General features: G+C 43.0%; 1 protein-coding gene across 1 annotated transcript; it reads right to left on the bottom strand.

Moving 5' to 3' along the window:
• Positions 1-1608: 1608 nt before the first annotated feature.
• mogat2 (monoacylglycerol O-acyltransferase 2) lies at positions 1609-12104 on the bottom strand. Its single transcript, XM_030362173.1, has 6 exons — positions 11908-12104; positions 10773-10951; positions 4615-4819; positions 4171-4345; positions 3735-3934; positions 1609-2306 (listed from the first exon to the last, which is right to left on the bottom strand). Exons 1-6 carry the CDS (start codon positions 11999-12001, stop codon positions 2152-2154), a joined length of 1008 nt encoding a protein of 335 aa, XP_030218033.1. The 5' UTR covers positions 12002-12104; the 3' UTR covers positions 1609-2151.
• Between the last annotated feature and the right edge of the window lie 421 nt (positions 12105-12525).

The following is a 12525-nucleotide window of genomic DNA, read 5'->3' as shown; positions in this document are numbered from 1 at the left end:
TGTGTGTGTGTGTGCGTGTGTGTGTGTGTGTGTTTTTTGTGTGCGTTTGTGTGTGGGTGACACATGTGTGTGTGAGTGTATAGGTGCATCGATGTGCATGTGGTGCAATGGTGTTTCAATGAGCACATGTGAATTTTCCTATTCTTGATACATGATCAGGCAATATGAACATCTTTGACGCTTTAATTAGCGTGTCTCATTCACCCAATGGTATTCACACACGATATCAAGGACTGTGAATTAATGGGAAGATTAAAGAGGTCACAGTGCCTTTAATATTACCAAGTTAGTGTCCTATGGCAGTATGCACAAAAATACAATTCTGATTTAGCTACTGCCAAACCATTTTTATATATCTGCACCATCTATCACTATCACTATATGTCTGCTTACCGTTGCCTATTTCTTGTCGCAAGAGTAGGGGTACTAACCCTTGTGTCTTGGCCTTATTCCAACATGGCTGCCTTGTCCTCCCCTGGTCTCTCTTTGGATTGCATCAATCCTCCCCTCCACTGTGATAGCCTAGCCAGTCTGTGCCAGAGTGTTCTGGCACTCACTGGCTGCCATGCACCACCCAGGTGGGTGCACCCACCTGGGTGCATCCCTCCCCCCCTCCCCAAACCGATAACACATGCAGACACTCGCTATGTAAAACAATTCGGGTGTCAGGAAGAAACCGGGATAATTGTGGGTGACTATTGATAATTACCTATTTTATCATTCACATTTCTTTATATAAATGACCAAATCCTGGACTTTTCCCAGGGATATATTTCTGTGTGTGTCTCTCTCTCTCCTTCTCACTCTCTCTCTGTCTCTCTCTCTAACTTTACCTCCCTGACACGCTCTCTCTTTCTCTAGGTCTGCTCTGTCTAAACTTTCCCCTATTTCTGCCTCTCTCTGTCTCAACCTCCCTCTCATCTCTATCTCTCCATCCCTCCATCTCTCTCTCTCTCTCTCTCTCTCTCTCTCTCTCTCTCTCTCTCTCTCTCTCTCTCTCTCTCTCTCTCTCTCTCTCTCTCTCTCTCGCTCTCGCTCTCTATCCCTCCATCCCTCCATATCTCTCTCTCTCTCTCCCTCTCTCTCTCTCTCTCTCTCTCTCTCTCTCTCTCTTTCTCTCTCTCTCTCTCTCTCTCTCTCTCTCTCTCTCTCTCTCTCTCTCTCTCTCTCTCTCGCTCTCTATCCCTCCATCCCTCCATATCTCTCTCTCTCTCTCCCTCTCTCTCTCTCTCTCTCTCTCTCTCTCTCTCTCTCTCTCTCTCTCTCTCTCTCTCTCTCTCTCTCTCTCTCTCTCTCTCTCTCTCTCTCTCTCTCTCTCTCTCTCTCTCTCTCTCTCTCTCTCTCTCTCTCTCTCTCTCTCTCTCTCTCTCTCCCTCTCTGTCTCCACCTCCCTGTCTGGAACTCTCATGCTGTGTTGAAACAGTATTGATGGTACCCTGCCTAAAACGATTGTGGCACTTGCTTGATAAAAAAGGTGGCGAAGGTCATCAACAAATATTCTGTAATAAACTGTATCATCTGGCATCTACACAGATTTAGCTGTTAAAAATTAAAAAGAGAAAGATAAACATAGGTTAAAAGCTCAACGTTTAAATAATCAAAAACACATATTTTGAAACATTTAATGCATTACAAACCATGGCACACATATACAGTTGAAAGGAATAATGACATAGTGAATGAAATATAAAGGGAATAAAAACGTTGATTGAACCTATCGGGTATACAGTCTTCAATTGGAAATAAATGACTTATATTTACTATGTAATTGAATATTGACGGAATTAAAAACCATGGTTTAAGTTTTGAGTTGGACACATCTTCCTTGTTTGTAAATGTTCAATAAACGACCTGCAACCTTTTGCATTACCCTCGTTTAATATGTGAAGTAGTTCAAATGTGCTCATAGACAGCATAATCCCAAATAAACGAACCACACGCAATGTTGGCAACGGTGTGTCTGCTGTCAAGGAACGGGCCAGGTTACAATTATTAAACAAACGATCAAACTTGGCCGGCCAATCCCAATTCATTCCATACCATGAACCATAGCCTACCTAACTTGAGGTAAAATACCTCTTTCTCAAAGCCTCAACCCGTCTGGGTGCTTGAGCAATCCCAACTCTGCACCGAGGCCTCTCTGGATGTGACTCAGACAAAGTTGAGGTAGGTGTCCTTTTCCACGCCGTAGGCGGTCTTGTGCTGGTCAAACAGGTTGCTCAGCTCCTCCATGTAGTGCTGGTGGAGGGCATCAAGCTGCTCCACGGTGGGCTTCTCGTTCTTCTCCACCCTGATTGGTCGGCCCACTGCCCGGGGGGAACGAAAGGACGTTAAAATTGCAATATGTACAGTACCGTCTGACCGTCTGGGTAACATGATTATTGTTGATTTAATAAAAAAAGAACGAATCGAAAGGTGATGGCCTTTATATTGGCCTTTCCTCTACTGATGCTGTGTGCCAGGGCTATTGCAGACATATTGCAGCAGAGTGGTTGATATAGTCCAAATTAAGCTGAGTTCAAACATCTCTCTCTCTCTCTCTCCCTCCCACTGTCCTTGTGCAAATTTTTTGGCCCAACTGAAGATACTCCAACACTAAGTTTTGAATTTTTGTTGCAAAGTCAACAACCTTTTGGTTAATCGTAAAGCCGCTGGTAATGTAGTTTACATTTCAATGCCTGAGAGAACTCTCCAAAATGCTTGATTGCTTAATGAAACATTGATGGTAGTTTGGTGGGTGATATTAGAAGTTATAATAAACATCTGCTGCTAGGGGAAAACTAGCCTTCAACGTCAATAAAATGGAAAACATAGCATGACGAGGGCGATCATATATTTTCTAAATCTTGCCATAAGGGCTGCAGGAGCAAAAAGATCAGCAAATTGGAGCAAAAGGCACAGACAGTATAGCAGCATCAATATCGGTTTCCCAAGAAGGAGACCTTATTGTGGAAGAACCAACAGTGCTTTAAACAAATAGCCCTATGCTCCACTTGCATGTCAGCCAAGGTAAAATGCTATACCGCCATATTAGTCTGGAGGACCTGGCCAAGATTGATATGTTTAGAACAGCAATAAGTGATCAGCCATTCAAGTGTTGGTCTTAGTCTGACCTTCTTCAGTATTCCAAACTACATTGTAGGTAAGGAAAATTCTGATTTCCCATCTTGCGAGGACTCCCATCTAGGCATCGGATGATTGTAAGATAGGCCTTGGATTGTTCTTTGTTTGTTTTATGAATTATTGTTAGTTTGTTGTATGATCGTTGTATGTCAGTGTACCGTTGTTACCCAAATACAAGACCATAATTGTTATAAGTTCGGTATAACTCTTTATTCTACCCAGTTTGGTCAGGTTATGATTGGCTTGGCTCAAAATTCCCACAACATAACCAAAATTGGTGGTCTGAGATTGGTGGGTGAAGAGAAGGGACTGGGAAGCATTTGCATTCTTTTTTTTTTTTTTTTGGAAAGTATGGCATTGGACAGCCTTTTTGTCAATGCCATTGTGATTCTCCTTGTATTTCAGATTTTACTAGCAGTTTTACTGGCAGGCTGAATTCATAAAAGATAAAAAGCTTTTGAGGGAATGCTGGGTATTGTAGTCCGAGAAAACTCTATTCCGAATAGGACAGAAATGTGATTATTGCATTCAGTATAAGCATCCACACCTTTGACAGTGCCATATTCTTACAATATGCAATTATAGATAGTTTGATGGTAAACCTAACTTACCGACTGTGTTTATTGGTTTTCTGTAAGGCATCAGGCCAAAGGAGTACTGGAATACACCACGCGCGTGAAAGAGAGGCAAGGAGATGCCCATCACTGCCTGCAGCTTCTCCTGGATTGCCCGCAGCCAGGTCCCTCTTGGATTCCCCACTTGATCAAACACCTCATTCTCTCCAAAGGAGAATATGGGTACCAGATGAGCGCTAAAAGAAAGGGTGTAAGCCATTTGTTTCTTTAATCCATGTTTTCGAGTTCTGGGGCCCTTCATGTAATGAAACTACTAATGACCCTTGGTTGACTGAGTGCTTTTACAGAAAGCACCATCAACTCAAACACACATCAACTGGTGCAATGTCTTTGCCACAGTAGCTCTCTCTGTAAAGGTATGCATCGTAAGAGATGTTCCCATGTTGTGTGTCTATCCCTGCTCTGCACTTACCCGTGCTCCATGGCCAGTTTGATGAAGCCCTTCTTATCGGCCAGGAGAATGTTGTAGGTGCCAGGGTGAGCGTCCAGGGCTTCTGGAGCTCCGCCCACCGCGATTACAACAGCGTTACCGCCCCCTCTCCTCTGCAGCAGGTAGCTCGCGCTCCCTTTGTCTGACGGGATCAGACCTGCAATGCACAACCACGGTATGTGAGCCGTTGGCATGCAGCTTTTTTGCTACACCCCTGGATGTACTAGTGTTGATTGGTGACATGTCCAACCAGATGTATGATTAAAAGACTAACAACCCCCCGGTCACTTTCCTGGTAGGCTGGAGTATGAATCCATCTATCATGTCTGGGTTAAAGCTTCCACTTGTGATACCCCCAGTGGATACATTTTCAAAGGGCTTGGGGTTGGTGGAAAATAAGGTTCCTTTAAAAGGTCCGGCACTGACCAGCCAACATGATGTAGTCTCTGAAGAACGGAGCTCTGAACCACAGCGGCAGCATCAGCAGGTAGCTGTCCAGGCCTGGGAAGAGACGCCTGAAGCCCGTAGAATTGGTGCAGAAGTTACTGAAGGCTCCAGCCACCAGCACACCGTGCGGATGGAAGCCCAGGACATAGTTGTTTCTGGGGTCCAGGTCTGCGGTCTTGACCAGCTGGAAACAACCAGAGAGACCAGAGTAAGAACTTTAATGATGTCATGTGTTCCTACTTGACAGTTAGACAACCAATGAACGTCAGCGAGTGGTTGTTGGTCTCTGACCTAAGACTGATGTTTGGATAAATCATTCACTCAGCCTAAAATCATTTTCTTAAACTGAACATCGGATGAGGATAATCTCCTATCGATGTACAATTTATTAGCATTTCATTATTAATGTTAACAATACTTTGTCATACAAGGCAGGCTTTATATGGCCCATCGAGTTTGGGATTTAGCACGTCCCAATGGGACAAGTCTGCCACATGCGTATCGTTCCTTTTACACATTTACTTTGAGTACATGGATCAGATACACACACACACACACATGCACGCACGCACACACACACACACACACACACACACACACACACACACACACACACACACACACACTACACACACACACACACACACACACACACACACACACACACACACACACACACACACACACACACACACACACACACACACACAAACACACACACACACACACACACACACACACACACACACACACAGACGCACAAATACACCTATACACTTCAGTTTACAGTGTTTACACTATATATAGATATTGTACCTTTGTACTGTATGCAAGGTCCTGATCTATCGCTCTTCAGTTACATGCGTTAGTGACTTATATTCCATGATTACATTATTTACCCATGTTCCTCTGGGAATTTTGTTTAACAAAATCATACAAAAAACAATATGTTTAGTACTTGTATCAATATTATTCATTTAATTATCGTCATGAGCTCAATGCTGAATAGTGTTATTGTTCAACTATAACTCAACGCCAGTTTTGTGACACCTTTGAAATATAAATGTATCATAAATGTAAACATGTTTATGTTTGTTCAGCCGTGATGATAAAAGACCTTCCTGATGATATATGTCTGATTCTAGTGATAACAAATTGCCCAAGACTACTAGATATGACTGAGGCAGCATTTTACAGTAACAGGTGGATTCAGAATCACGGCTGTGCATTGAGATTAAGTAATCTATACAGTGTTCGGCCCTGGTAGGGGCCGACCACACCAAACTCCAATCGGGAGATATGGATATCAGGGGTCACGTCAACAGTATAGCCAGGGGGCTCGTCTGTCATGCGCGGTAGCTTGTTTGCGTGCCTTTTGTGCGAGCCCTCCACATTCAAAACAACATCCGCTCACTGTGTGTTTTTATCAGTGGCTGAGATAAGTGTTCCGAGGCCACTATGCAACGCGTTTTTGACAAATCGACACTACTACAAGCCTGGGAGCCGTGCTGTTATCCAAAGGGGCGATCCGCTCTACCTCGTTTGGAGGGGGGAGGTGGGGAAAGGTGGTGGTAAGCGGGAATGCAATCAATCCCTTCCATCCACAATCAACCTATTTGTGTCTGGTTTCACTTTTAGGATTCAATCCAGGAATGTATTGGGGAGATGGCAGAGAATACTATATACTATAGTACTATTATGTTACTCTTTACTGAGTTTGTCGTAACTTTGGATATTGTTCCAAAGTAATTTAGAGTGATTCATTTTCGAAACATGCCATGAATGAGGCTGGAGTCAGCTTTGGGGGTTAGGGCATTTTGCCCAGGGAGGCCTACAGGCAAGGCCGGATTAACCATTAGGGCAACTGGGCACTTGCCCAGGGCCCGTGACATCAAAGGGGCCCTTGACAAGGTTTTTTTTTTTGTTTTATTTTGTTTTTTTTCAAAGTGCAAACATACATCTACAGACACCACATAACACGACAAAACCCAGATACGTGTGACAGACATGTAACATATACCAAAACATAAAGAATTATACGGGGACAAGGACAGATTACAAGAGGGTTTGGGGAGGTGTTTGTGAGAGGGAAAGAGTGAGTGAGTGAGTGAGTGAGTGAGTGAGTGAGTGAGTGAGTGAGTGAGTGAGTGAGTGAGTGAGTGAGTGAGTGAGTGAGTGAGTGAGTGAGTGAGTGAGTGAGTGAGTGAGTGAGTGAGTGAGTGAGTGAGTGAGTGAGTGAGTGAGTGAGTGAGTGAGTGAGTGAGTGTGTGTGTGTGTGTGTGTGTGTGTGGCCAGATGCTTGCCTCCGGCATCTCCGACCCCCAACGCGATAGAGGTCACACCCAAAGCACCTTATCCCCCCTGATGAACCCCCCCCTCCCCAGGGCAGCCGGCCCTAACAGCCATTAACAATGGTAATGGAGGTGAGGCCTATTAAGTTAAGTTAAGGCCTACCTAGCTGTTTGCTGTCAAGACAATTGAAACTTTCAATAAGTACTCATCAAGCCACCAAGTTCTGATGATAGCGACTTTACGATTGTTTGGGGGGGGGGGGGGGGGGGGGGGGGGCCCTTGAGCCTTGTTGCCCAGGGCACAGAAAATTGTTAATCCGGCCCTGCCTACAGGTAGACTGCAGACATTGGAGGTTAGCATCCCATACGGTCTACCCATCCCTCCCTCCCCTATAACACCAGTGAACACGTGCGGTTGGTTAGGAGACCCCGGAGCGTGCTCTTAGCCAGTCAAAGGGTGTCCGTATGAAAAGGACGTCAGAGATCAGCTGGTGGCCGTGCTCTGTCTCCAAGTCACTGCAGCGGGATTAGAAATGGTGGTTGAGAGCGGAGGCCCATTGAGGCCGACGAGGAGGAGACAGTGTGTGACTGGCCCGCCTTACACTGAGCCCATTTTAATCTTAACGAGGCATACAGTCAGATGATGCTGTCAGAGGATGAGCGCCGAACGCGAGGTCGGGAAAATCCGTGGAATCCGCGGATTTCTTTCGTTTTTTTGAAGCACTTAAGTAGATTGGCTTAGCAAGGAAAGTACACAACCGTTATGGGTAAAGCTCACATGAGAACTATGTAACTTTTCTCTGTGCATGACATTTGTTCTTAAGGATGGTTTGAGGTCAAACCTATGTTATTTTATAAGCAGAAACAGAGGATAAACATAGCTCTGCTGTGTTTTGTACTGCTTTGAATATTCCCAACTAAATCCAAAACAAGATCCACAAAACATCTCTACTCACAAGGCAATTTCAGTTGGCATTTAAACCAAGTGCCCTTTGCAATTACTTATATATTGAGCCATTGGAGTGTTTTAATCTTTAAGCCAGACACACAAGAGTTACTGAAAGCCAGTACCTGTACATTGAGCACCAACAAAGTAATGCGTTAACTGATCTAAGTAGCCTTGTTTCAAAAGAATACTGTGTGATGGTGTTGTGGAGTGAAATCAATGTCATCCTTTCTGAACAAGTGGATTCTGTTGTTGATGTTCTCTGTCTTATCAGCACGGTTCAAAGTGTAAATCTTGCTCAAGGGTAAGATGCAGCCCCAAAGTGGATTGACCTAGACAATGGAGTCCCTGTTACATTCAAAACACTCTGTAGTTGTGAAACAACTATCAAGGTTTAACTTGATGCTTGACATACTCGTTTGTGTAGGTGTAAGTAAATAAACTCTTGGAGATTGAGCTGTCTCTTCATCGCACATTTTGATCCACAGACAAAATCGGCTGCAGCCATTCGGTATGAAAAATCTTCCATTTAAAAATATTACAGTGAACAGTATGGTAGTGATATCACAAAGGCTTTAATAGATACATATATTACTAAAGTTTGAATTGTTTAAATGCAAGTGACGTCAAAGACATTCCGCGATAACGGCGTATTTACGTCAATTGTACACTGCAAAATCAATGGGTTGCAGTGACCTCTGGTGGACAATAAACCATCAGCAAGAGGACGAAGAGAAAAACTGAAATCGTAACCCTCTACACTTTTCGTAAAAAGATTATGCAATTCATTGTATTAGTTTTAGTTTGAACATTAGTTTGATAATCCTATATATATATATATATGTGTGTATATACATATATATATATATATATATATATATATATATATATATATATATATATATATATATATATATATATATATATATATATATATATACTGTATATATATATATATATATATATATATATATATATATATATATATATATATATATATATACAGGTGCTGGTCATATTATTAGAATATCATGAAAAAGTTGATTTATTTCATTAATTCCATTTAGAAAGTCAAACCTGTAGAATGTATACATTCATTCCAAACAGACTGATACATTATAAGTGTTTTTTGCCAAAAAGAAGATGATTATAGCTGACAACCAATGAAAACCCTAAATTCAACATCTCAGAAAATTAGAATATGGTGAAAAGGTCAGATATTGAAGACACCTGGTGCCACACTCTAATTAGCTAACTAACTCAAAACACCTGGAAAAGCCTTTAAATGGTCTCTCGTTTTGATTCTGTATGACACACAATCATGGGGAAGACTGCTGACTTGACAACTGTCCAAAAGATGACCATTGATACTTTAAAGAAGGAGGGCAAGACACAAAAGGTCATTGCCAAAGAGGTTGGATGTTCCCAGAGCTCTGTGTCCAAGCACATTAATAGAGAGGCGAAGGGAAGAAAAAGATGTGGTAGAAAAGAGTGTACAAGCAAGAGGGATAAACGCGCCCTGGAGAGGATTGTCAAACAAAACCGATTCAAAAATGTGGGGGAGATCCACAAAGAGTGGACTGTAGCTGGAGTCAGTGCTTCAAGAAGCACCACACACCGACGTATGCAAGATATGGGCTTCAGCTGTCGCATTCCTCGTGTAAAGCCACTCTTGAATAAGAGACAACGTCAAAAGCGTCTCGCCTGGGCTCAAGACAAAAAGGACTGGACTGCTGCTGAGCGGTCCAAAGTTATGTTTTCAGATTAAAGTAAATTTTGTATCTCCTTTGGAAATCAAGGTCCCAGAGTCTGGAGGAAGACAGGAGAGGCACAGAATCCACGTTGCCTGAAGTCCAGTGTAAAATTTCCAAAGTCAGTAATGGTCTGGGGTGCCATGTCATCTGCTGCTGTTGGTCCACTGTGTTTCCTGAGGTCCAGGGTCAATGCAGCAGTCTACCAGGAAGTTTTAGAACACTTTATGCTGCCTGCCGCGGACCAACTTTATGGAGGTGACGATTTCATTTTCCAACATGACTTGGCACCTGCACACAGTGCCAAATCTACCAGTACCTGGTTTAAGGACCATGGTATCCCTCTTCTTGATTGGCCTGCAAACTCACCTGACCTTAACCCCATAGAAAACCTATGGGGTATTGTGAAGCGGAAGATGCGAGATGCCAGACCCAACAATGCTGAAGAGCTGAAGGCCACTATTAAAGCAACCTGGGCTCTCATAACACCTGAGGAGTGCAACAGACTGGTCGACTCCATACCACGCCGTATTGCTGCAGCAATTCAGGCAAAAGGAGCTGCAACTAAGTATTGATTGCCATACATGCTGAAACTTTCCATGTTCATACTTTTCAGTTGGCCCACATTTCTAAAAAATCATTTTTTGTACTAGTCGTAACTAATATTCTAATTTTCTGAGATACTGAATTTGGGATTTTCAGTAATTGTCAGTACTAATCATCCAAATTAAAAGAAATAAACATTTCAAATATATCACTCTGTGTGTAATGAATTGATATAATATGTAAGTTTCACGTTCTGAATATAATTACTGAAATAAATCAACTTTTTCATGATATTCTAATAATTTGACCAGCACCTGTGTGTATATATATATATATATATATATATATATATACAAAATATAAATCGGGCAAGCAGCATGATAAGAATTTTCACACACACACGTGTGTGTGTGTGTGTGTGTGTGTGTGTGTGTGTGTGTGTGTGTGTGTGTGTGTGTGTGTGTGTGTGTGGGCAAGCAGCAGGATAAGCATTTTCACACACACACACACACACACACACACACACACACACACACACACACACACACACACACACACACACACACACACATACACACACAATAATAATAAATAACTTCACACCTTTACAGGGAAGTAGTCCGTCATGTAGTTCCATAGTCGGAGGTCGCACAGGTAGTTAAATCGGCGCCCTCCCTTTGACGGCGTGTCATAGTCGTAGAACCACCAGATGGCGTACAGCACGCTCACCAGCCAGAAGCGTGTGAACACCAGGTAGAGGAACAGCGCGATGCAGGTTGGTGCTGGGGAGAGAGAGGCGAAGGGTCAGGGTCAGTGTGAGGTACTATCCAGTTGTAGTACTGGTGTCATGAGGGTCAGTTTGTGTCGTTGCCAGGCCATTACACTTGTGTGTATGTGCAAAGAAAACCACCCCCTCTATATTGCAGTGGGGATAAATTGCAAGAATGCAGTAAATAGAGTGGTACATGGAAGAGGCCCGGCCTATGCATGATGAATGAGCTATGTGACGGTGTTGTCCACGGTGACCACTGCACTGCGTCATAGGCAGCGATGCAGATTACCTCACAGACCGGTTTAGGGGTTACTCATGGGTCACCAAGTCGAACTTGTTTAACTTTAAACCTCAAACCTGAACTTTAACACGTGCATATACATGATATATATATACAAATACAACTATCTTCAAAAGTATGAGGCAAGAACGTTTAGCTTATGTCAGTTAATATGATTTGTAACATTGTAACTTTGTGCTTGGTTTTTTTCAGTGCATCTAAGTGACATTTCTGGCCAAATGCCAGTTGTTTTATAGATTTACTCTGATAACGCATATCAGATTGTCTTATCTATACTATTGTTTAATTCTAGCTCTCAGTCACGATGACTCTGGACTTTTAATACAATTCCTGCAAGGCTCTCTTCCAAAAAACAGATCTTGACGATAATTACAATTTTATAAAGTGTTCACCCATTTCTGCCGAGTCACAGTAACAGTAGGCCTACACCAGTATTAGGGGCTTACTAGATTATAATTGGCCTGCTGATGTCAGGGTGGCCTGCTACACATGAATGGACCGATGAACAGAGTAAAACGTTCCCATCATGTCATCATCAAATGCTGGCACATCTCTGTCACACATACCTGTACATCTTTACGAGCTACAACCTGTGTTTAAACACTACACCTGCGCTCACCTTGCGTGACCCCATGACGCCCCCTCTGACGAGCCTCTGAACTCACCGAGTCCCAAGAAGGAAAAGACCCACTGCAGGACGGCCGCCGTCTGCAACCTCCTGTCCAGGGGAACATCTCTCGGGGCGAATGCTATCGTCATTTCTCACGGTAAGACCCAGAACACGGGCGATGTTCTTCGATGGCCGCAGGAGACCGAGTGAAGTTTTGTGTCCAAAGTCGTCTCCGGTTTTCAACCCCCTCCCCCCTCCGCCCACTCTTCACCATCGTCTCTCCTTATCAAGTGTTTATTACTCCATATCTCCCACATGCAACCTTTGACCCATGGCTCTTCTTGGTTGGGTCAGAAGTTGAATCACAGTAGAGCAACATTCAAGCGTTGGATGTTTAGCACTCTTTTCTATAGGCTGTTCCATATCTATCTGTCTTTCTTTCTTACTGTTGGTGTTTGATTTTGGATTTTGTGTGTGTGTGTGTGTGTGTGTGTGTGTGTGTGATCACGCTTTTAGGGTCCTCTGCTGGGGACTATAAACTGGCATTGACCGTATTTGGAAACTGACTACCAAAGAGAGAGAGAGAGATCATTTTATGCAGCAATTGTGATTGTTTATATAATAATTCTAATGATATTTTTACTATTATGAATTATTTTTACTCTGATTATTT

Source organism: Gadus morhua, chromosome 7 (genome assembly GCF_902167405.1).
Source record: "Gadus morhua chromosome 7, gadMor3.0, whole genome shotgun sequence".
NCBI classification, from domain to species: domain Eukaryota; kingdom Metazoa; phylum Chordata; class Actinopteri; order Gadiformes; family Gadidae; genus Gadus; species Gadus morhua.
The sequence above is the reverse complement of the archived record's forward strand: the minus strand, read 5'-3'. Positions and strand labels throughout refer to the sequence as shown.